The 25,011-nt window shown below is 37.9% G+C and overlaps 2 protein-coding genes and 1 long non-coding RNA gene across 3 annotated transcripts in view; all 3 read left to right on the top strand.

Moving 5' to 3' along the window:
* The window catches only part of LOC113662744 (zinc finger protein 271-like), a 208,692-nt gene that overhangs the window by 72,148 nt on the left and 111,533 nt on the right, over positions 1–25,011 (top strand). The window lies entirely within an intron of this gene.
* On the top strand, positions 5,120–6,726 carry LOC113649496. The gene is made up of 3 exons (XR_007140625.1): positions 5,120–5,138; positions 5,869–5,985; positions 6,677–6,726. It is a non-coding gene; the product is annotated as an uncharacterized LOC113649496 (long non-coding RNA).
* On the top strand, positions 16,254–16,866 carry LOC125141236 (ribonuclease inhibitor-like). Its single transcript, XM_047814057.1, has 2 exons — positions 16,254–16,555; positions 16,704–16,866. The coding sequence occupies exons 1-2, from the start codon at positions 16,380–16,382 to the stop codon at positions 16,798–16,800; spliced, it is 273 nt and encodes a 90-aa protein (XP_047670013.1). The 5' UTR covers positions 16,254–16,379; the 3' UTR covers positions 16,801–16,866.

Below are 25,011 nucleotides of genomic sequence, written 5' to 3'. Positions count from 1 at the left end.
AAATAAGCCATGTTTTATTTTAGGCCTCTGGTGTAGAAATTAAAGATTTTTAAATTTTTTTACATTTTAGTAAGTTTTTAGGGAAATGTAATATTGTAACGTTGGGCTCTGCTAGGAGCAGAATTTCTGTATTTGTACTCACTTTGTCTGAACAGATATACAGAGCATTTAAGCATTCATTTGCAGTGTTGATTGCTTAGTTTTGCTTACAGGGTTGATACATAACAGTATATATCATGAGTAATAATCACACAACAATCATATTTTGTATGAATAAGCATTTATTAATATAAATATTGGAAAAAAATATATTTAAATAAATATATTTTTCTGTCACTTTCAGTGTGGTTTGAAGTCTGTGATTAATTGCAGTGAAAGTCTCTAAGACAGTTCTTTTCTACTGAGAAGCACAGGCCAACATTGCACTTGCTACACAATGTGTTTGTGTATCCATTATTGCAGTAAACTGAAAGAATAGACTAACTGAAAGAGAGATCTAAGTAATATCCAGCAAAGTATTATCAGCTGAATGCAAATGCTAATTAAAATTCCACTACTACATTCAAACAATACTGTCTGGATGGCCTATTATGCTCTCTACTTATCATACTAAAAGGAACACATGCATCCCCCCATATCACAGGTTCATATTCAAGACCATTTACACCTGTCCCTAAACAATGCAAACAGGCATCACCCCAAAAAATTCAGAACATTCAGAGCCTGCTTTTCTATCTCCTAATGCTATAAACTGCTACTTGGGCAACACTCATAAAAAATCTCAGGATAGTTTAGATGTTAAATAACAAACAAAAAACTACAAAGATACAAAGGTCTGTCAGGAAGTTGGAGATTCACTGGCATATCGACAGGCTCCTCCCAGTCCCAGGGTTTAGTTCACATCTCAGCACAGTGTGTAAACATTAACTTCACACAGACTGGCATGGGTGTGTACACTGGTGAGTATGTTGTGTGTGTGTGTGTGTGTGTGTGTGTGTGTGTGTGTGTGTGTGTGTGTGTGTGTGTGTGAGTGTGTGTGTGTGTGTGTGTGTATGGTTGCTCTAAGCCTTGCTGGTTGCTCCAGATTGTGAGGCTTGTTGGCTGTGAAGCTGCTGGAGTTTAATAGTTAAAACTTCAACCACAGCTGGAAGACAGAAAGAAGACAAAAGACGTCAGAGAAATGTCTTGACACGTGTATACCAAATAAATATGCTGGCTCTAAACATGTATAAAAGACATTACATCCTTTACATCCTCAATGCAGCTTGTCTGAATGTGTGTATGGATAAATATAATTTTACTGTTTCCATGACAACTAGCCCAAAAATGAAAGCGAGTTCATCATTAGCATAGACAAAGCTAGCTGGCTGGTATGGAGTGCAACTTCTGTACCTAAAGGTGTCACTCTGTAGTATGTAGTTATGTGGTGATGTCATATCTTATTTGGGTCATATCTATATCCCAGTGCAGGAACTCTGCAGGAAATTAGCCAAATATATAATTGTAGTAAAAAACTACACACACATACACACACAGACAGACACACAGACACACACAGACAGGCACACAGTCATGCACACACAAACAGGCACACACAGACACACACAGTCATACACAAAAATACACAAACAGGCACATAAAGACATAGACACTAACACACATACACACATGCAGAGACATACACAATCACAGTCATACACAAAAATACACACACAAAAAATACACACACACACACACACACACACACACACACACACACACACACACACACACACACAGTATGTGTTATTGTGAGCCAGTGGCATGCACGAGATGTTATCAGACACTGGCATATAAGGGATGTACTCTCTTAATACTGGTTCTCATCAAATAAATAATAATAAATATAAAGCTAAACCACAACCAATTATTAACTTATCTGTCAGTAGACAGACGGACATAGATAATACAAAGAGAAGGAAAAATAGGGAAAGAAAAGAGAAACGTCAGGTGAATAAACAAAGGAAAATTGATGTAAAAATACAAAAGGTTGAAGAGTTGAAAGATTTGAATATGAGTGTGTAGAAGAAGACAGTGAGGGATCAGACGCTGTACCTAGACAGCTGGAAGAAGATTCCAAAAGAAAAGATTATAATGCATTATGTGTTATTATGTTTTGTTTTCAGAATGTTTAAGAAAATTCTGAAATGCTTTTCTTTTATAATCATGTTTTCTCCTGTAATAGAATTAATTAGATTAATATTGTTTATTTTACTGTAAACTTAGATGAAGCTGTTCCTTGTAGTGAAAGCTTATGAAGCCTACTGTGCATTCCTGGGAGTAATCTGCACGCAAAGTGTTTCAAGGCCTGCTGTAGAAGTGAAGCCTACTGTGTATTCCTGGGAGTAATCTGCATGCACAGTGTTTTATAGCTTGCTGTCAAATTACACAACGAGAGAAAGCGTCAATCCGATTTAATCATAGCCTGACATGTTGCAGGAAGTTAACTGCAACCATATGACCATATATAGAAGTGTTAACCTTGAATAGAGAAAAAAAGACCACACACAGAGTCACCGGCGAGATATGTTTGGGAACCAAGAAATGTTTGTGAGACAAGATGGTGGCCTTCTAAAAGGCCGACCAAACCTGACAGCCAAATCCAACTGGCCACAGTAATTATACATATTGCATGTTATATTCTGTTTGCGTCATAGAACAAACACAAGTTTACACTTGGAGTGTTTCTTGGTTTATTATAATCTTTGCATCATAACTCTAACTTATTCTTATACTGTTCAATTATTTGAAGGAGCTTTTATTTGTAATTTTCTTTTATTTTACATATATTACACACATCTATCTGTATTACACTACTTTTAATAAAAACAAGGCCTCTTATTGTGAGGATCCGGAAAAGAGAAAAAGGTCTAAGTCTGACTCCTTCATCTAAAGATTCAAACAATAGATTAGGTAAAAGAACTTGAAGAGGATCCTTTGTTAGAAGACCAAGGGGACTTCGAAGGACACCTGTGTTCAAGGTGGACCAACTTTGATATTTGATCTTGTGTTTTCAAAACTTACCTGTGCAAACTAAGACACATCCTTTAGTGGGAGAGTGGAAGGGTTTCCTAAGCAGTCCGAAAACATGTGTCACTAAGGGACAAGTACGTCAGTATAATTACTTCACAACACATCCTTTATATTCAGGACAAGAGAACTGATAAAGACAGATATACAGACAGACAGACAGACTGACAGATGGTACACTTACGTTCCCCGAAGCTTCATGGCCTCTTCAAACCGGCCCTCAGACATGGCTTTGGTCACTTCTTTGGTCTGAGACAATAAAAACCATGTTACAGGAGATGTCACTGAGCCAAACTTATCAAACATCATAAAAATAATCAACTAATTAAAAAAAATCTAAACTTCCTATAACATGATGTAACAGTGCTGATTTTACCTTCTAACTGATTTATCTACATTTATTAACAATGAAGACTGGATTGTGTTCTGCTTTCAGTAATAAATCTAAACAAACCAACAAGTTCATCTAATAAACAAACAAACAAACAAATAAATTAACAAACTTATTGGACTAGATTATATTTATAAACATGTATTATTTATTAAGATTATTAAATCACAAACAAATACACAAATGAATTGATGAATGCAGCTCTAATGCACACTGTGTAACTGTTAGTACACTTTAATTACTGAGGCACCGTCTGTTGCTGTATTCATATTTATTTTTTCTTATTTATAATTTATAATTTGCTTATTTTTATGCAGACTCTAATAAGGAGCAGGTCAGGATTTCATGCTGTATACTGTGTCTTATTGACATTACATTACCTCATATAACTGCTGCTATAATACTAATGTGTTCATGACAGTATTTCTGCACACGTAATATTGGGTGGACAAACAGTATTTACACTGTAGGTCACTGCTGCTTTTGTGTAATGTAACGTCTTGTATTGTTTGTCCTGACTGTCTTTTGTCCCACACTGTCTTTTGTCCAGCACTGTCTTTTGTCATACACTGTCTCTTGTACTGCGTTGTCTTTTGTCTAAACTGTCTTTTGTCGTCACAATCTTTTGTCCTGCACTGTCTTTTGTCCTGTTACATGGAGTGGTTATGGCACTGCGCTCTCGCGTGATTCCTGTGAGTGATGGTGTGTTATAGTTTATGTTAACCAGGATAAAATCTTTTTAAATGTGCAACCCCCTGTGTGTATTCTTTGCACACTGGGAAGTGTTACACACACACTGGAGTGTCCGGAGCATCTAGAGTTTTATACATATATAAAACTCTATATTTTATACATATATACACTCTAGTGCAACTAGAGCTTTATACATGGGATGGCCAGGGGCTGGGGGTTGGGCTGGGGTCTGTTTGCACCTGATCTGTATGTGTTTGCTTCTTTAAAAAGAAGTCTGATATCTCTGCCTTTCTTTTCATTTTTTTATTGACCCTATGTAAAAATATGACACATGAATATAATACATTTAAACATCAAATACAGGTTTTTTTTAATTCCAACTCAACTTTAACTACAAATCCCACTATAATAATTGCACTTTAGAATCAACTGTCAGCATACATGACTACTTTAATCATGCGTAGCCCTACTGTGCAGTAAGTAACTTAGCTACCTGTATTTTTTTTACACCATTATGATAGCTAACAGACTGTCTGCAATTGCAGTAATCTTTTGAGTACCATTACCAGATACATAGTTTAATAACAACATTAAACACTGACAGCTGTAAAACTAGTTACCTCATATTAGCTAAACAGTTAAAGACTTACAAACAGACAATGCACTGTATGTGTGTATAACTAACACAAATGTCGATGTAATATACTGGGGAACGAACCGATTTCTTTGGTCTAATTCATCTGTTAATAGCGTCTAACGTCAATTTACATAGCGACGTAACTTTCGAGTGTGTTTGTGTGTGTGTGTGTGTGTGTGTGTGTGTGTGTGTGTGTGTGTGTGTGTGTGTGTGTGTGTGTGTGTGTGTGTGTGTGTGTCTGCGTCTCTGCCCTTCGCCTCTCTGCAGTATAAACTGTAATAAAAGTGAGAGTCAGCAGCTCCATTTTGTGTGGAGTGACAACTAAAAGATTTGAGGAGTAAAAACACAGTGAGTATCTAAAGCTCTAATATATAAACACACTGAAGTGACACTAGATGCAGAAGAGTTTTGTGGGTTTGTACTGAATCTTTAATGTACACAGGTTGTTTTATAACTTGATAGCGTGACTATTTCCTGTAAGTGAACTCTGCTGATTCAGGGTTTAATTTAACACACCGATGTTGGAGTGAAGTAAACGTGTGTCCTGCTGTAATCTGGAGAAGGAGACATGACCTCCAACATGAGTGTGTCTGGAAAACAGGACTTAAAGAAAGATGAGAGGTGACTTACTTTTACATTCACCAGTAATAAATACAGACCGTCTCATGGGAACACATCTGTATCTCTAAACACTCGCTAGTTAACATAGGAACTCAACTTTGCTTTAAGGTGTTTAATAGCACTGAATAAAGCACTGATCTGATCTAAGAACAGTTTAGACAAATCATTCAGTGAGAGAAGAGTAAAAAGGACTGTGTAATGTGGAGCATAAGAGCAGCAGAGCTTTGTGTCAGTGAACTCTACAGGCTTTAAGACCCAGCTGAGTCAGTTAGCTGTGATTGGGACTCCTGATATCAGTGTAATTCCTGACTGAAGCCTGTCTACTGTTTGAATAAGTGTACAGACTGGATCTGAATTAAAAAGATGGAAATATTGGTGTTTAATGATGAACACATTGTTTAACAATGCGGAGACAGCAGAGTATTAATTATTGCTGATATTTCTGTTGTAATTCTAGAATGATGGAGGGAAAGAGATCAGAATCACCAGAACCCAGCTGTGTGTCCATGAAGAGTGACCAGTCAATGGGACTTCCAATTAAATTCAGAGACAGAGACAGTTCTACTGATGTGAGGTCAGTATAGTGAGGTGTTTAACACTCACTTGTCTCATTATGAAGCCCTTCATGACCTTTATCAGGTGCTGACGCAGTTAACAGTGCTGAGACAGCCGAGTATTAATTATTGCTGATATTTCTGTACTTCTGTAATACTAGAATGATGGAGGGAAAGAGATCAGACTCACCAGAACCCAGCTGTGTGTCCATGAAGAGTGACCAGTCAATGGATCATCCACTTTTCTTCAGAGACAGAGACAGTTCTACTGATGTGAGGTCAGTATAGTGAGGTGTTTTACAGCAGTGTTCCACCTGATCAAACTCACTCGTCTCATTATGAAGCCCTTCATGAGCTTTATCAGGTGTTGAAGCAGTAAAACACTAAACTGTGCAGTGCTGCAGCTCTCGGACTGGCAGTGAGGAAAAGTGCTTTAAGAGTTCAGTTCAGTCTGCAGTCCCTGAGCTGGAGGGTCTGTGGTGCTACAGAAGAACATTTACACCTGGGACATTAATGACTATATAAAGATTTTATTCATTTATTCAAACATTTGTTTCTAAACATGTTGGTGTCAGTTAGGAAATCCTGAAATCAGTGTATTGTGTTAAGAGGATAGTGTTAAATATCTGTGTGTGTATTTATTAGTGTGTGATTTGTGCAGCTATGAATACATATAGTCCATATTACATGATGGGTTTTGTTTGTTCACAGACCACAAAAATCAAACATCAGCACAAATCAGCTGGACTCTATATTCAAGGTGTGTGTGTTGTTTTTAAAGTGTGTAATGTGTGTGTGTGTTGTGAGCCCTTGTAATGTCTTGATGTGCAGCAGCATTAAGGGTAATCAGTTGTATGAGTTTAAATTTTGTGATAATAAAAATAGACTTTTCTTCTTTTGATAAAATAAAAGTCTCTCTCACTGTGTAACATGATAATATTTAGATCTGTTCCTGTGTGTTTCTAACCAGGAGCTGGAACACAAAGTCATCACTCTGATAAAGAATGAGCTGAAGAGGTTTAGGAAGCTCCTGAGTCCAGATTACCCAGCATGCACTAAGAGGGAGGTGGAGGATGAGAAGGATCTGCACAGTGTCAGACAGGGAGCACTGAAGATCTCACTGCACGTCCTGAAGAACATGAACCACACAGATCTCGCTAACACACTGCACAACAGTAAGAGCTCTGAGTCATGACTTTATTCCATCAGCTTCCTTCATCAGAGGAAATAGTTTTAGATATGAACACTTTTAGTTTTAAATTTAGTTTTATTATCATGTTGTATCTGTTCATGGTCCAGCTTCAATAATATTTAGTCCATCAGTCAGGAATTAATAGCAGTGTATGTACGATTTTGCATTATAACTATTTATTACTAAACTAGATATTACTTTGTTTATTAGAACTCGCCTCTGTGTATCAGCCAAAGTTGAAGTCCAATCTGAGAGAGAAGTTTAAAAGAATTAATGAAGGAATCTCACAGCATGGAAGCTCAGCACTTCTGAATGAGATCTACACCGAGCTCTACATCACAGAGGGTTGGAGTGGAGACATCAATAATGAACATGAGGTGAGACAGATTGAGGCAGTGTCCAGGAGACCAGCAACACAGGAGAAACCCATCAAATGTAATGAGCTCTTTAAAGACAAGTCCATCAGGACTGTGCTGACTAAAGGAGTTGCTGGAATTGGAAAAACAGTCTCTGTGCAGAAGTTCATCCTGGACTGGGCTGAAGGAGAAGTAAATCAGGACGTCACCTTCATGTTCCCACTTCCCTTTAGAGAGCTGAATCTGATGAAGCAGCAAAATCTCAGTTTGATGAAACTTCTTCATCACTTTTTCCCAGAAATAAGAAAACTTGAATCAATAGACTGTGACTCCTATAAAGTGTTGTTGATCTTTGATGGTCTGGATGAGTGTCGACTTCCTCTAAATTTCCAGAAGAATGAGAGATTGTGTGATGTGACAGAGTCAGCCTCAGTGGATGTGCTGCTGACGAACCTCATCAAGGGGAATCTGCTTCCCTCTGCTCTCCTCTGGATAACCACAAGACCAGGAGCAGCCAATCAGATCCCTCCTGAGTGTGTAGACCAGGTAACAGAGGTACGAGGCTTCAGTGATCCTCAGAAAGAGGAGTACTTCAGGAAGAGGATCAGTGATCAGAGCCTGGCCGATAACATCATCACTCACCTGAAGTCTTCAAGAAGCCTCTACATCATGTGTCACATCCCAGTCTTCTGCTGGATCTCAGCCACTGTTCTAGAGAGAATGTTGGGTGGAGCAGAGGGTGGAGAGATCCCCAAGACTCTGACTCAAATGTTCACACACTTCCTGATCTTTCAGATCAAACACAAGGACCAAAAGTACCATCAGAAATGTGACCCTGATCCTCAGCAGACCAGAGAGAGTATCATGGCACTGGGAAAACTGGCTTTCCACCAGCTGGAGAAAGGAAACCTGATCTTCTATGAGGAAGACCTGAGAGAGTGTGGCATTGATGTCAGAGAAGTGTCAGTGTACTCAGGAGTGTGTACCCAGATCTTCAGAGAGGAGTTTGGGCTTCACCTGGGGAAGGTGTTCAGCTTCATACATCTGAGTGTTCAGGAGTTTCTGGCTGCTTTATATGTATTTTTCTGCTTTATTTTAAGAAATACAAATGTGCTTGTGGAGCAAAGCACTGGACTTTTTAATTTCTTCAGAAATCCAACCATGTCTGATCTCCTCAGGAATGCAGTGGCCAAGGCCTTACAGAGTGAGAATGGACACCTGGACCTGTTCCTCCGCTTCCTTCTGGGTCTCTCACTGGAGACCAATCAAACTCTTTTACGAGACTTAATGCCACAGACAGGAAGCAGATCTCACAGCAAACAGGAAACAGTGGAGTACATCAAGGATAAGATCAGGGAGAATCCATCTCCAGAGAAATCCATCAATCTGTTCCACTGTCTGAATGAACTGAATGATCATTCTCTAGTGCAGGAAGTACAAACTTACCTGAACAGAGGAGGTTATAGTCGTCTCAGTGGAACCAGACTCTCTCCTGCTCAGTGGTCAGCTCTGGTGTTTGTGTTACTGAACTCAGAACAGGAGCTGGATGTGTTTGATTTGAGGAAATATATTCGAGCTGATGAAGGTCTCCTGAAGCTGCTGCCAGTGGTCAAAGCCTCCAGAAAAGCTGAGTGAGTATTTTTATTTATAAATGTATTACTGCATGGTTTATTATTTTAATTTAACACTCTTTATGTTGAAGTTCCTCATCTTTTGTTGTGTGTGACACAGTGTTGTGGGGAGATTCACTCTGTCATGGCTTTTTTCCTCAATTGTTCTTTCTAATAAAAATAAAACATAAATGCTTTTTAAAAATTTAACCCAATATGAAGGAAAAACAAAAGTCTCCTTCAGTCTGCACTACTGCTAAACTTTACTAGTGATGGCGAAGTGAAGCTTTCAACCCAATTGTATAGGAAAAGGTTCATTACTCGAAGCTTTTCAAATCAGAGCTCGATGAGGACCTCTGCTGGTGAAAGCGCTATCACACAATGTTCCACAACCAAACAACGTATTAATTTTAGAAGCAAAAATTAATGGATTGACAAATTAAGGATATATTAATAAATAAATGAGTCAATATTAAATGCAATAATCAGATTTGAATTTGAATCAGATAACGAAGCAGTCACGTGGGTGTGTGTGAAACGAAGCCTCGGATGTCATTGGTCATGTGATTTTGGCAGAATGAATCAAGCTTCGATACAAAGCTTCAATGAAAATCATTCATGTCTTTTGACACATGCCTCGCAGCTTCGGTGTCACTGGTAACATCACTAAACTTTACCAAGGACTGAGCTTGTGGTAAATAAAACATCAGTCATCATTTTGGACCTCGATACATTGGACAGACGAAGTGGGAAAATGTTCAGCTTTATCTTCTTATGATGTTAGAAACAAGCTAGGCAGCGAACTCAGATGTGTGATGAAGATTTTCTTTCTCTAACACTGACCTGTTTGTAGAGGATGGAGTTTAAATGTGACTTTTTATATGAAGACTTTTATTTTGATGGGGTTCTTTGTTCTTTGCTTATCAAGTGTACAAGCAGGTAAAAAGAGAGAGGATGAATAATGTGTCACAGGTGAGTGTAGTGTCGTGACCGCTGTTATTAAAAAGTCCTGTTTTGTTCTACTTGGAGCTCGACAAAGACACCAAACTGTTAATGACCACATTCTTGTTCTTGGGTCGTGATTGTTGTTAATCTGTTGTGGTTGAATTATAGACAGTTTTTTGTCTGGTTCACTGCATCAGAAGATGGTGGATGTGGTAAAAACAGACGGTGAACACAAAGACGGTCGCACGTGACGGTCGGTCAGGTTTATCACCGTTACTGTTGAAGAGACGTCAGGTTTCGTTCTTTGGAACCTTTCTGTGGATTTTGGAGATTTTAAGCTGTGAACTGTTAGATTTCCTGCTATGTGTATAGTCAGTGTTTTAGATTGAACAAACGAATGTCTGTATGTTGATCCATCTAAAGCTAATACTTGTGTATATACAGTGTGACTCATTTAAAGGTAAGAAGTTTGACTTTGTTTATTTCTGATGCTGTGTGCAGTCGTGCTGATGTGACGTCACTCTGTAAACAGGGAAGGAGCTCAGATTTGAGAAGAAAACCCCACGTTCACTTCTCAGTTGTGGAGGCATGAAAGACATGATCCCATTTACTCTGTGGAGAAAGAAGGGTTATTTTCTGTAATAAAAAACACTGTATCTGCAGTGTTGGTTGTAGAAACCTGAACACAGATCAGTGTGTAGTGTTTGTAGGCTGCTTGCTCTCACATGTGTGTGTTATGTACATGACCTAATGGTCTTATAATAAATTGTAGCTGAGAGATTGTGGAGTGCAGAAAGATGTCCTTGCTCCTGTAAATGTGCTGATGTGGTGTCAGTGTTCAGATCAGTGTTCTGATATTTCATCATTTCTCTTCCAGTCTGTGTGTGTGTAATCTGACAGAGGAAAGCTGTAGAGTTCTGTCCTCAGTTCTCAGCTCAAACTCCTCCAGTCTGAGAGAACTGGACCTGAGTCACAATAAACTGCTGCAGGATTCAGGAGTGAAGCTGCTCTCTGATGGGCTGAAGAATCCACACTGGAGATACTGAGGTACACAGACACACCAGACACACACACAATAAAACACACACACACAGACACACACACACACACGTACACACAATATATATATATACATATATATTATCAAGCTATAAGTTAGTAAACATCAGCAATGCATTTTTAACAGGCTTTATTTAAAAGGCTTATTGAGTTTAATAAAAGTAATATTTTGACATTATAAAGTCTTATAACAGACTTAATAGGAGCTTAGAATGTGAAAGGTTACAACATGAAGCATGAACTAGTCAGTTCCCCTCATTGTGCTGAGTGTTTTTATATATGACATGTCCATGTGTCTGTTGCCCTCTGTTGGATGTTAGCACATCTACAGAGAGAATTAAGAATTAAGTAAATGTTGAAATTAACATGAACAAAATTAATAAATGCCGTAGAAGTGCAGTTCATTATTAGTTCATGTTAAGTAATGTGGTAACTAATGTCAACTAATGAACCTTTATTATAAAGTGTTAGACAAAATACTGTACAAGGGTGGTTCTGAACCCCGAAACTCTTGCATGCTAAACAAAATTGCTATCCCCTAGGCCTTTCAGGAACACGAAAAAGTCTTTGCGGTTTTATGTATTAATTCACTAATGTGAAGAATGGTGATTCTAACAGTACCCAAGCTTTATTATATTAAAGTCATTCTTATCATTCTTTGTGATATGTGTCATATGTTTAAAAAATAATTATGTAATGTGAGGAGACAAAGAAAAAATGCACTTAATTTGAATTAATGAGTGGCTCTTAAAAGAGCCGTTGCTGCTCTTAAAAGTACATTAGTTTAAAGTGAAATAAAAAATTATAAAAACTACACTGATAGTTGAAAGCAACAAAAAGTTATACAAATGGCAGAAACAACAACATATGTGAATGCCGTACCGTCCACGGCACGCCACCACTAGTTTTAAGCATTAAATCCTCTAAATACACGGTTAAATTTTATATTGTTTGAAAGCTTAGACTCTCAGGATTTTATTAAGCCCACACACAAAGCATAATATGATTTATAGCCATCATACTAATTTAATCCAAGTTGATAGTCACCTGAACTAGGCGGCGCTAGTCCAGTTGTTTACTTACCTTTAAACGCTTCCGTTTCTTCACTGGGGTACAGATGCTTGTAAAAATCCCCAAGAGTCTAAGGAACTGGAATATGTAAGCCTTTTAATCCAAAACGCTTTAATCCAAAACGCTCGCCTCACAAATATTACGTTTCTGACCGAAAACTGTAAACAGCAGTTCACTTCCGTCCTTTGTTTCGGCTCTCACTTGTCCTAGGAGGCTTATAAAACTACACTGAGGCGTCCAGGGCCTAACGAATCAAACGAAAATCATGAAAATAGGGGGTGATCCCACAATATATATGAATATATATATATATGAAATGAAACTGGAAGCTCACCAATTCTAACAACTGTGAAATATAGCAACAAGCTTTAAAGACCTTTACTAGATCTTTACTTCCAATGTTGTGTTATCTGACAGATTCACTGGTGTCTGCTGCCCTCTTTTGGATGTTAGCACATCTACAGAGAGATTTTAAGAATTCCCCATTCAAGTCTATGGGGTAAAAACACCCTTGTGAGCTTCCATACTGGGAATTCCGGAATTCCGATCGCTTATAAAAATCATAGCACACCTCAATGAGCCGGTCAATTTGACACCTCATCCATGGGTCTAGGACAAAAGCTGTGGGACAAGTTACATGCCGAAAAAGTGTACGGAAAAAGAAGAAGAAGAAGAAGAAGAAGAAGAAGAAGAAGAAGAAGGAGGAGAAGAAGAAATAATAATAATAATAAGTATGCAAGAGAATAAGAATGTGCTTTAGCAAGCACATTAATAATAATAAGTATGCAAGAGAATAAGAATGTGCTTTAGCAAGCACATTAATAATAATAATAATAATAATAATAATAATAATAATAAGTATGCAAGAGAATAAGTGTGCTTTAGCAAGAATACATTAATGATGGTTCACTAGGTTACATACTTAAGATACTATGAGTTTAAAACATTTGTTCAAACGATGAAAAAGTGTCAAAGGTTTTTATTTTTTTTAAATGCAAAAGATAAGGAAAGAAGTGCTAGTTGAAGTGTTTCCTGAATAAGTAGAATAAATAGCCAGTGACTCGGCTGTCCGGACCTCTAGGGGAAGTTCATTCCACCACCTTGGTGCCAGAACAGAGAAGAGTCTTGTAGTATACTTGCCTCTTACCCTGAGAGATGGTGGAACCAGTCGAGCAGTGCTGGTAGATCGGAGGTTGCGGGGTGCAGTGCGAGGAATGATGATGGCTTTGAGGTAAGAGGGAGCTGGTCCATTTTTGGCTTTGTAGGCCAGCTTCAGTGTTTTGAATCGGATGTGTGCAGCTACCGGAAGCCAGTGGAGGGATCGCAGCAGTGGGGTGGTATGCGAGAACTTTGGCAGGTTGAAAACAAGCCGGGCAGCTGCATTTTGGATCATTTGCAGAGGACGGATTGCGTTCATAGGTAGACCTGCCAGCAGTGCATTGCAGTAATCCAGTCTAGAAATGACAAGAGACTGAACAAGTACCTGAGCAGTCTGTGTGGACAAAAATGGCCGAATCCTTCTAATGTTGTAGAGAAGAAACCGACATGAGCGAGTCACATTAGCAACATGAGAGGAAAGGGACAGTTGATTGTCCATGGTTACCCCAAGGTTGCGAGCTGTGGCTGAAGGGGAGATCAGATCGTTGTGCAGGGATACAGTAAGATCATGACCTGGGGATGAATCACCTGGGATGAACAGCAGTTCAGTTTTGCTAGGATTGAGCTTTAACTGATGAGCAGTCATCCATGATGAAATTTCTGCCAGATATGCTGAGATCCGGTCAGAAGCTGTGGCATCTGAGGGTGGGAAAGAGAAGATAAGTTGTGTATCATCAGCATAGCAGTGGTAAGAGAACCCATGTGATGAAATAACTTCACCAAGAGAGTGAGTATACAGGTAGAAAAGAAGAGGACCAAGTACTGAGCCCTGTGGGACGCCAGTGGAGAGTCTGCGTGGAGCAGATGTCACTCCCCTCCATGTTACTTGATATGAGCTTCCTTCCATGTAGGAGGCAAATCATTCCCAAGCTGATCCTCAAATCCCAAGACTCTTGGGGTGGATAAGAAAGTCTTGTGGTTGACCGTATCAAACGCTGCTGAAAGGTCAAGGAGGATAAGGACGGATGACAGTTTGGCTGATTTAGCAGTATGTAGCTTCTCAGAGACACCCAAAAGGGCTGTCTCTGTAGAGTGAGCTGCTTTAAAGCCAGACTGGTTGGGGTCTTGGAGGTTGTTCTGTGAGAGATAGACAGACAGTTGATTATAGACAATGCGTTCAAGAATTTTGAGAGAAATGAGAGAAGTGATACCTGTAGAGCGGTATCACTTCTCTAGAGAAGATCAGGTTTCTTTAGGATGGGAATAACCCTTGCTCTCTTGAAAGGAGTTGGTTCCTGACCAGATGCTATGGATCTATTGACGATAGTGGAAATGAAGGGCAAGAGGTCTTGTGAGATGGTCTGGAGCATAGTGGCAGGGAGTGGATCCAATGGGCAGGTGGTAGGATTGCAGGACTGGATGAGTTGTAAAATCTCTTCTGCTGCCACAGCGAAGGTGTAGGGGAATGCATACTCTGAGATGTAAGTGCAGTCGGGGCTGAAGTGAAGGTCCGGCAGATTTCCTCAATCTTCTCCTGGTAGAAAGAAGCAAAGTCTTCTGCAGTCAGGGAGGATGAAGAAGGTGGAGCCGGGGGGTTGAGCAGAGAAGAGATGATGTTGTGGAATTTCCGAGGGTCATGTGAGGAAGCTTCAAGCTTTTCCTTGTAGAAGGAAGTATCTAACTGTTGTATTGGGAATTTTAACTATCATCAGTGTTTATATATAATGTTATGTGCTTTTACAGTATTCTGTGTGAAAGACTAGGGAGAAAGAACAAGAGGCCCTTATTCTAACTGTTAGGGGAACTTTAGGTGTGTGTGTGTGTGTGTGTGTGTGTGTGTGTGTGTGTGTGTGTGTGTGTGTGTGCGCGCCTGGGGTATTTACCTCTTCACTGTGTAGACTTTCTGTATGGAAGAAGCCTTTTGCTTTTACTACCAACTCTGAGTCTGAGTGTGTTTTATACCTCTACTGACACCACACTCTCAAACTCAAAAGTGATCTAAATCTCTCTGATTGTTATGAAATTATTTAAAAACAATTTTATGTGAATTTATTTAGAGAATAATTAATGCTTCGTGTTGTAACCTCTCACATTCTAAGCTCCTATTCAGTCTGTTATAAGACTTTATAATGTAACAATCTTTACACTCTGTTATCATTACATAATGTTTAATGCACAACAAAACTGAGGTGTAAATATCTGCCACTATTTATAAGTACCAATAGCATATAACTACTATTTACACTTAATATTACCAATAAATTCTATAAATCATTAATCTTTAATAAATATAAGGAATAATAAAGTTAACAAATGGTAAACTTATACCTGTAAACAGGGCTTGATTCTGTGGCTAGTGGTTTTCAAAGGGATAAGACTAACTAATCCTACTTGACCAGCTCTGAGCCTCGAACCAACACAACCAACACAGGTCCAGTATGGGAGACAGTGACTTAATGATGATGCTAAGCATCTGTCGATAAAACCATCTTAATGTCAGGTTTACATACTCTCTTGTGATGTGGTGAGAAATCACAGGATCCTTTTCTCTGCCACATCTGTACACAGATGTTTATTTTATATTTGTATCCTGGTGTTAGAACCTTGTGTTCAGGTGGACACTTTATTTCTCACTGATGTAAACACCTCAGTACATTATCAGACAAATAAATCAAACACTTCATCATTTCTCTTCCAGTCTGTGTTGGTGTAATCTGACAGAGGAAAGCTGTAGAGTTCTGTCCTCAGTTCTCAGCTCAAACTCCTCCAGTCTGAGAGAACTGGACCTCAGTAACAATAAACTGCAGGATTCAGGAGTGAAGCTGCTCTCTGATGGGCTGAAGGATCCACACTGTACACTGGAGATACTGAGGTATATACACACACACACACACACACACACACACACACACACGCACACACACACACACAGTTTTAATAAACACTACAACAACTGATATATTGTCATTGTTGTGTGTGTGAGATGGAGAGTAAATGTACTGTATATAAAGATTTTGTGTAGTTCATGTTTTCAATACTAAAACTGAGTGTGTTAAGTGTGAGAAGGATTTCTTTCTTGTAGGATGCAGGGCTGCAGTATTACAGATGAAGGTTGTGCTGCTCTGGCTTCATCTCTGAGGTCAAACTCCTCATCACACCTGAGAGAACTGGATCTGTACTATAATAATCCAGGAGAATCAGGAGTGAAGCTGCTCTCTGATCTACTGAAGGATCCACACTGTAAACTGGAGACACTACAGTGAGTTACTGACTTACTGTCTCTTTACTGTATGATATTGTGTAATATTCACTGTGTGCTGTAAAATGTCACATCTAATGTGTGTATTTATGCTTCTGTTGTAATGTGTTTAAATGTGTCAGTAATTTTGTCCTGTTGTGTTTTTCAGCATTAAGGGTAAAAAACTCAGCAGGTCTGGTGTAGGACAGGAGTCTCTCCTCAGACCTTTTTTCCAGGATAAAGCAGTTATGGTGGTGAAGCGTTAGAACACGTCCCACATTTCCAGCAGTTTGGGAGTATGTGTTACAGATGTTTATACATTATTTTTACCTCTTTAATTGGATCTCAAATTTGTTTCTCCACAGATGATTGACTCCCAGTTGTGATCTTGATTTATTTATTTTCCTTTAAAAACGTCTTCTTTTCAAACCCTTTTCACCAAACACTTAAAATCTTTATTAACTTTCCGTTAAACATAAAAGGAATCTTCTTTTTTGTGTAGTTGAACGATTTTTCTATGTTTCAATTTCTTCTTTCTTAATTTCCTCATGACATTTTTTTATCTTGGTTGCATCTTGTTTTTATATAATTTTTAAAAAAAAAATTTTTTTTCCCTCTTTCCACCATATATTTTGCTTTATGTCTTCATTTTGCCCCTCAAGTTTTTTCTCCTCCCTTTTTTATATTTTTGATCTCTTTGGCCAATTCATTCTCAAATTTTTTTAATTGTACTTTTACTTGTTATTTCTCTTTTCTTTCTTTCTTTCTTTCTTTCTTTCTTTCTTTCTTTCTTTCTTTCTTTCTTTCTACAACATTTAATTAAAAATGTTTAATTAAAAATGTAACATTATTTTCCTCATTCATTTCATTTCCTTTTTCTTTTTCTATAATTTCTCTAATATTAAAATCATAGTTGTTTTTCTTTAAACGTTCTGTATTTAGAACCCATACACTTTGTCCCCTTTCTACATTATTCCAGTCTTAAAAAATAAAAACTCATGATACTCAAACTTGTTTCCTTATATCTGATTTTGTCCGTAAAATTTTCTACATTTCTTGTACATAAAATAAAGACAATCTTTGTCCTGCAAGTTTTTCACTGTATCTTTCTTTCCTTCCTACTTTTCTCTCTCTCCACACGTCTATCAGGTTGTTTTCACTCATTAGATCCTTTAGTTCTTTTCTCTCTGTATCTTATTTAATAACCATCCCATCTGCCATATGGAGTTTACTGAAAACAGTCACTGCAAGTCCCATCATTATTATTTCTTTATGCTTCTTTAAAATTCTTTTTAAAGGATTAAATAATTCTTTCTTTTCTTTTTTATCTGTTGAGTCATGTACATTTACTAAACTGACAAAAAGGAGAGCTAAAACCTCACTGTGTAGAGGCAAATTCTAGTGTTTCAGTGCTCTTATTTGTACCCCGTGTGTGTGTGTGTGTGTGTGTGTGTGTGTGTGTGTGTGTGTGTGTGTGTGTGTGTGTGTGTGTGTGTGTGTGTGTGTGTGTGTGTGTGTGTGTGTGTGTGTGTGTGTGTGTGTGTGTGTGTGTGTGTGTGTGTTCCTCCCTGGTTACTGTAGATGTCTCCCTTTAAGTTATCACCTCAGCAAGGCCACATTCCATTTTCAGTTCTTATCGAGCACCTGCACGCACACACACACACACACACACACACACCCTAAAGTTCCCATCTTTCTAGCATGTACAAATGTAACAGTTAGAATAAGGGTCTCTTGTTCTTTCTCCCTAGTCTTGCACACAGAATTTACTGTTAAAAGCACATAACAATTATATAAAAACACTCATGAAATTTAAAATTTCCTCTACACCAGCCTCTAGACTGCTTTAAGCTGCTGTCAGGTAGTTTTCCAAAAAAAAAAAAAAAAAAGAGAAAACAAACTGAAATGGAGGAGAGCTTCACTCTCCTGACTGCTGCCACTGAATAATAAAATGATGTTGTTACAGGATTCAAACAGTAAAGTAAATGAATGCCTTTGTCAAAAGCTTACAGCACCTGGTATTCCCAGGCAGTCGCACATCCAAGTACTAAGCAGGCCCGATTCGGCTTAGCTTCCGAGATCAGAAGAGATCAATCATTCACAGGTTGGTTTGGCTGCAATAAAAAAAGTTAATCAGCTTAATCAGTTAGAAATGTAATTTTCTATTAAATAATAACAGTCTGTAATTGATTTCATAGGACTTTTGTATAAAATAAGTAGTGTGTGTTGTCAAGATTGAGATCCAGTGTGTATCACAATGACAAAAAGTCTAAAACAAATAAACATTCCAAAATAACCTGTTAAAATGTCCAGCAGTGTTTACAGTGTTAAAAGTCTTATGAAATATTTACTATATATAATATAAATATTTTTTATATTTAATATTGACATGTTTTCTGTAGTGTGGTGTGATGTATCAATTTGAAAGAACACACGAGAGGCAGTCTAGTTCATTTCTCAGATAACTTTTTACTGAACTCTCTCGAACCAAAAGCACCACGTACAACGTCACCAGACCCGCTCCGTTAGCCATGGAACATTTACTGAGTCAAATGCAAACTTGAAGCATTCAATACATCACATTTACCCTTCCTTTTAAATTAAGGTACACTCAGCTTAACCGGAAATTGCACATAGCAAAACACAACACAATTATTGTTTCTACTGTTGTAAGCCACTGGCATAGATGGGATGTTATCAGACACTGGCATGTACAGGAGATGCAGGTCTCTACCTAAGCCCTGATTCTGGTTCTCTTAATACTGGTTCTCAGCAAATAAATAATAAAAATTTTAAAGGCACATCACAGCCAATTATTAACTTATCCATCAGTAGACAGACGGACATAGATAATACAAATAGAAGGAAAAAAATAGGGAAAGAAATGTGAAACGTAAGGTAAACAAACAAAGGAGTTTAGGAATGGTCGGTACAATGGATGATGAAGGAATTGATTAACTTCATGCTCATTAGATGAACCTTATCAATGCTATCCAACTTCAAAACCTTGCTGTCATATTCCCATACAAAAGTAAAGTGAGATTAAGGCTACAAATACCAGTAAACGTAGAGCTAGGAGAAAGGAGAATCAGAAAAACAGCAGAAGAAATAAAACAATTGTTGAATAAAATAAAGAAAATGAAGCTTGAGGAATGAAGAGGTGAAAGATTTGAATATGAGTGTTTAGAAGAAGACTCCGAGGGATCAGACACTGTACCTACAAGAAGAAGATTCCAAAAGTAAAGAAGATTATAATGCATTATGTGTTATGTTTTATTTTCAGAATGTTCAAGGGAATTCTGAAATGCTTTTCTTTTTCTTATAATCATCTTTTCTAATGTAATAGAGTTGATTAGATTAATATTGCTTATTTTACTGTAAACTTCCTTGTAGTGAAAACTAATAAAGCCTACTGTGTATTCATGGGAGTATCTGCACACAAAGTGTTTCAAGGCCTGCTGTTGAAGTGAAGCCTTCTGTGTATATAAAACAATGCGTGTGCAGGTTACTCCCCGCGCAGTGTTTTATAGCTTGCTGTCTAATTCCACGGTGAGGGAAAGCTTCAGTCCTATGTAATCACAGCCTGACAAGTTGCAGGAAGTTAACTGCAACCATATGACCATATATGGAATTGTTAACCTTGAGGATAGAAAAAAAAGACATTAGTAGCACACACAGAATCGACGGCGAGATATGCTTGGGAACCGAGATGTGTGTATGAAATAAGATGGTAGCCATCTAAAAGGCACAAAGCCAACTAAACCTGACAGCCAAATCTAACTGGCCACAGTAAGAATGTATAAAAGCCTGCCTTGAATCACACTGTGTGTGCATTCTATTGTAGACAGCCTTAGTGTATGTTATACTTTAGGTGCATCATGAAGCAAATGCAAGTTTACACTTGGAGAGTGTTTCTTGGTTTGTTATAATCTTTGCATCTTAATACATTTTACTTATTCTAATACTGTTTGATTATTTGAAGGAGTTTTTATTTGCAATTTTTTCTTTTTATTTTACATATATTACACACATCTATCTGTATTACTTTTAATAAAACTTTATTACTTTTAATAAAAACAAGGCCTCTTATTGTGAGGATCCTGAAAAGACAAAAAGGTCTAAGTCTGACTCCTTCATTTAAATATTCAAACAATAGATTAGGTAGAAGAACTTGAAGAGGATCCTTTGTTAGAAGACCAAGGGGACTTCAAAGGACACCTGCGTTCAATGTGAGACCGACATTGATAGTTGATCTTGTATTTTCAACATGAACCCGTGCTATTTAAGACACATTCCTTAGTGGGGGAGTGGAAGGGTTTCCTATGCAATCCGAAAACATGTGTCACTAAGGGACAAGTACATCAGTATGAGTACTTTATAGTGCACACAGAGAGATAATAGTGTGTTTACACACTCTGTAGTGCACATAGAGAGATAATAGTGTGTTTACATACTCTGTAGTGCACATAGAGAGATAATAGTGTGTTTACACACTCTGTAGTGCACATAGAGAGATAATAGTGTGTTTACACACTCTGTAGTGCACATAGAGAGATAATAGTGTGTTTACACACTCTGTAGTGCACATAGGGAGATAATAATGGTGTTTACACACTGTAGGGCACATAGAGAGATAATAGTGTGATTACACACTCTGTAGTGCACATTGTTACAACCAGTCTAGGGTTGGGCTGCACAGCGTTAAAGCTCGGGATTCAGTGATTGGATACCTTTATAAATACCAAAGAAACAACCCACAGTAGGATTTCTAGGTAAGTGTATTTACAGATATAAATAATATATATACAGCCAATAATACACAGGCATCTCTTCAAGGTGGGCCCAGGCCAAAATAATAAACAAAAAGGTCTAATAGTGAGATAACTATCCTTACCTTAAAGCAAAGAAAAGAAAAATACAGTGGATCTTCCCTAACTCCCTAAAGAGATAATAGTCGTGTTTACACACTGTAGTGCACATAGAGAGATAATAATGGTGTTTACACACACTGTAGTGCACATAGAGAGATAGTAGTGTGTTTCCACACTGTAGTGCACATAGAGAGATAATAGTATGTTTACACACTATGTAGTGCACATAGAGCGATAATAGTGTGTTTACACACTCTGTGGTGCACATAGAGCGATAATAGTGTGTTTACACTCTCTGTGGTGCACATAGAGAGATAATAGTGTGTTTACACACTCTGTAGTGCACATTGAGAGATAATAGTGTGTTTACACACTGTAGTGCACTACAGGAGAGATAATAGTGTGTTTAGTGAAAGTGACGTGACATACGGCTAAGTATGGTGATCCATACTCAGAATTCGTTCTCTGCATTTGACCCATCCAAAGTGCACACACACAGCAGTGAACACACACACACACACACACACCACGAACACACACCCGTAGCCATATATGCTGCGGCACCCAGGGAGCAGTTGGGGGGTTCGGTGCTTTGCTCAAGGGCACCTCAGTCTTGGCCGGCCTGAGACTCGAACCCACAACCTTAGGATTACGAGCCAGACTCTCTAACCATTAGGCCAGGACTTGCCACGATTGTAGTGCACATAAAGAGATAATAGTGGTGTTTACACACTCTGTAGTGCACATACAGAGATAATACTGTGTTTACACACTCTGTAGTGCATCTCAGCTCTAATGAAATGCCATTTTGTCATTTTGGGAAAACAATGACTGTATCCAAAGGCAAGTCTTGATGCTTATGACATACTGTACAATCAGGTGCAATTTTTTTTTTCATTGTTCTCCGTTTGTTTCATACACTGCGAGCAGGTCCAGAATAATATAATTTTATTTATTTAAGCATAGAATCACAATGTTTGATATACAGAGCATTTGCTTTTCAGCTGGCGGGTATGTAGCTCAGAATATCAGCTCAAATCAAGCAAAACAACATACTTGTAAGAAATATTGTACCCTTGATTATTTTCCCTTTCTAATCCAGATTTCTGATGTGTGTGGTTTTCTTTGCTACCCATCCTAAATTTCCTGTTGCAAGAAAATCAAGAGATCCGACTAAAATAAAGTCAGGCAAGATTATTTGTGACAATCTGGTTCCCACCAGAAGGTGCATTCTTCACCAAATGTCATCTGGTTCTGTTAGTGGTGTTAGTGTGGAGAGTTTAAGTAAAAAAAGTCTTAAAAAAACACCAGCTTCGTTACACTGATGAGAGACTGTACCAGTGCTCCCAGTGTGGGAGAAAGAAAGAAAGAAGTGATGACCAATATTATGTAGCCACCATTATATAGTATTTTCAAATCAAGAGTCAAGAAGCTTTTATTGTCATTTCAACCATATATAGGTGACATAGTACACAGTAAAATGAGACAGTGTTACTCCAAGATCATGGACCTATGAAGAACAGCATGGAGCTAAGGACTAAAAAGTAAGTTATCCTCGCCATATAAAGTGCATAGTATACAACTTAGTGCTGACATACAATGTATTACACTACAGGACATAAAATAGTGCTGACCAGTTTGCAGTCTGTCACTGACCATTGTGCTAAACAAGCTCTACTATCAGCCCCTCAGACAACCTGTTAAATGACCTCAACACCTTCTATGTCCTCCAGTGGAGACCTCCAGTGTCAACACAGAATGGACTGTGGACAGTGTCAACACAGAATGTAGTACACTACACAAGAGAGGTAATAGTGGTGTTTACACACTCTGTAGTGCACTACGCAGGCGAGATAATAGTGGTGGTACACATTCTGTAGTGACCTTTATGTACAATCAGGATTCATTTGGATCTCAGCCCTAATGAAAAGTTACCGTGTGCAGCTAATAATTGATTGTTTGACTAAATTTGTGCTAATTAAAAGAAAGTATTATTTTATGTGGTTTGTTTAAAACGTGCTTTTGGTCCAGTTCAGTTAATTTTAGTGAGATTTATTGGAATGACCATTACATCGGTGCCATTGTGGCCAAAGCATTGGAAATTACTATACATATTACAAAATCTATTAGATGTGAACAGATCAGGAATGTGGGTCACTCATATGGTTACAGGCTGAAACATAGTGAATCACCAGATTACTGAACATGTAGCAGAATGTGTAGATTATAGATAAACAGATAATCAGGGCTTATACTGACCCATCTCTATGCCCAGTCTGTTTGGTCAGAGTGGGTCAGAACTGTAATACGGGTCATCTTTAACACAACAGGTCTTCTAATTGCTTAAGCAAACTGGTTTAAGTGAAGGTTTATAAGTATTAGTAAGGAACAGAGCAGCCCAAAATGCACCATTTTTCTTATGTGATTACAAGTCATTTACCTGTTTTTGTATTCATTGGTGAGTTCCAGCTGGAAATCTGTTCATATTAAGATGGTCTTTCTCGATGAGCATTGCCACTGAACTGAGTGCCGCTGTAGTTGTTTCCTCTTTATTCAACCAGTGCATTATTTTTGTCAGAATACCTCTCTCATATCTTTTAGCATAGCCTACTACATTAACTAGTTTTGCACTACAGTTCTCGTGTTTTCTTCACATGGCACTTAAGTCAAGTCAAGAAGTTTTTTTATTGTGATTTCAAACATATATACTGTAAATGCTTATTTTGGATCAAACAAACTGTTTACATTGGCACTTGTTGAGGTTGGATACATGGTCAGGATTTGAACAGATTTGTGAATATTTCTTTGAAAAAAATGTAATAACAATGAAGTTGATAGAGGGTTAGAAATCTACTGTATAAACTGAATTATTAGTTCTTATTAAACTTTTTATTTGTCTAGGGTGATTTTAATATGTAAATAATAAATGTAACCATTATTCTGCTGGATATTTCATAGCATCAGGTTTGTGAATGATTAGTCAATTAGCTACTGTGCAATTTAAAATGCAGCTCCATGTCAGAGGTTATTCAGTAAATCAGTAAATGTATAGATAAAACATAAAATACATTAAAATAAATTCATGAAACTTTAATGTATTTTTTGTCTGTATTTCTACAATAACACCGACCGTCAGGATGCTATATATTGAACATACTATATTTTATTTAAGTTGACTAGTTTTCTTACCCTTACACATACGTCCCAAAACCTTTCACTTATTGTTTACTTGAATGTAACGTGAACTTTTTTTTTTTGTTTGTAATAAACAGACATGTTCTGTATTTTAGTTAGTTAGTTAGTTATAGAGAAGATGCTTAAGAAGACGTTTCAAGAAGAGTTTTTGTCTGTTAACCATCAATGTGTTTAATAAAGTAGATTTACATTTATATTGTTTTACCCTTGTGTAATAATCTATGGGTGTCAGAACCATTATATGTGTGTGGGACAGGACCTACCCACTTTTTATTTGCTTCCGACGACCGTGTGTGTGTGTGCGTGTGTGTGTGTGTGTGCGTGTGTATCTACGCCACTGCCCTTCCCACCACTGAAGTATAAACTGTAATGAAAGTAAAAGTCAGCAGCATAAACCAGACAAACCAGTTA

Source organism: Tachysurus fulvidraco, chromosome 5 (assembly GCF_022655615.1).
Source record: "Tachysurus fulvidraco isolate hzauxx_2018 chromosome 5, HZAU_PFXX_2.0, whole genome shotgun sequence".
Taxonomy (NCBI): domain Eukaryota; kingdom Metazoa; phylum Chordata; class Actinopteri; order Siluriformes; family Bagridae; genus Tachysurus; species Tachysurus fulvidraco.
This window is presented reverse-complemented; position numbering and strand designations above follow the sequence as displayed.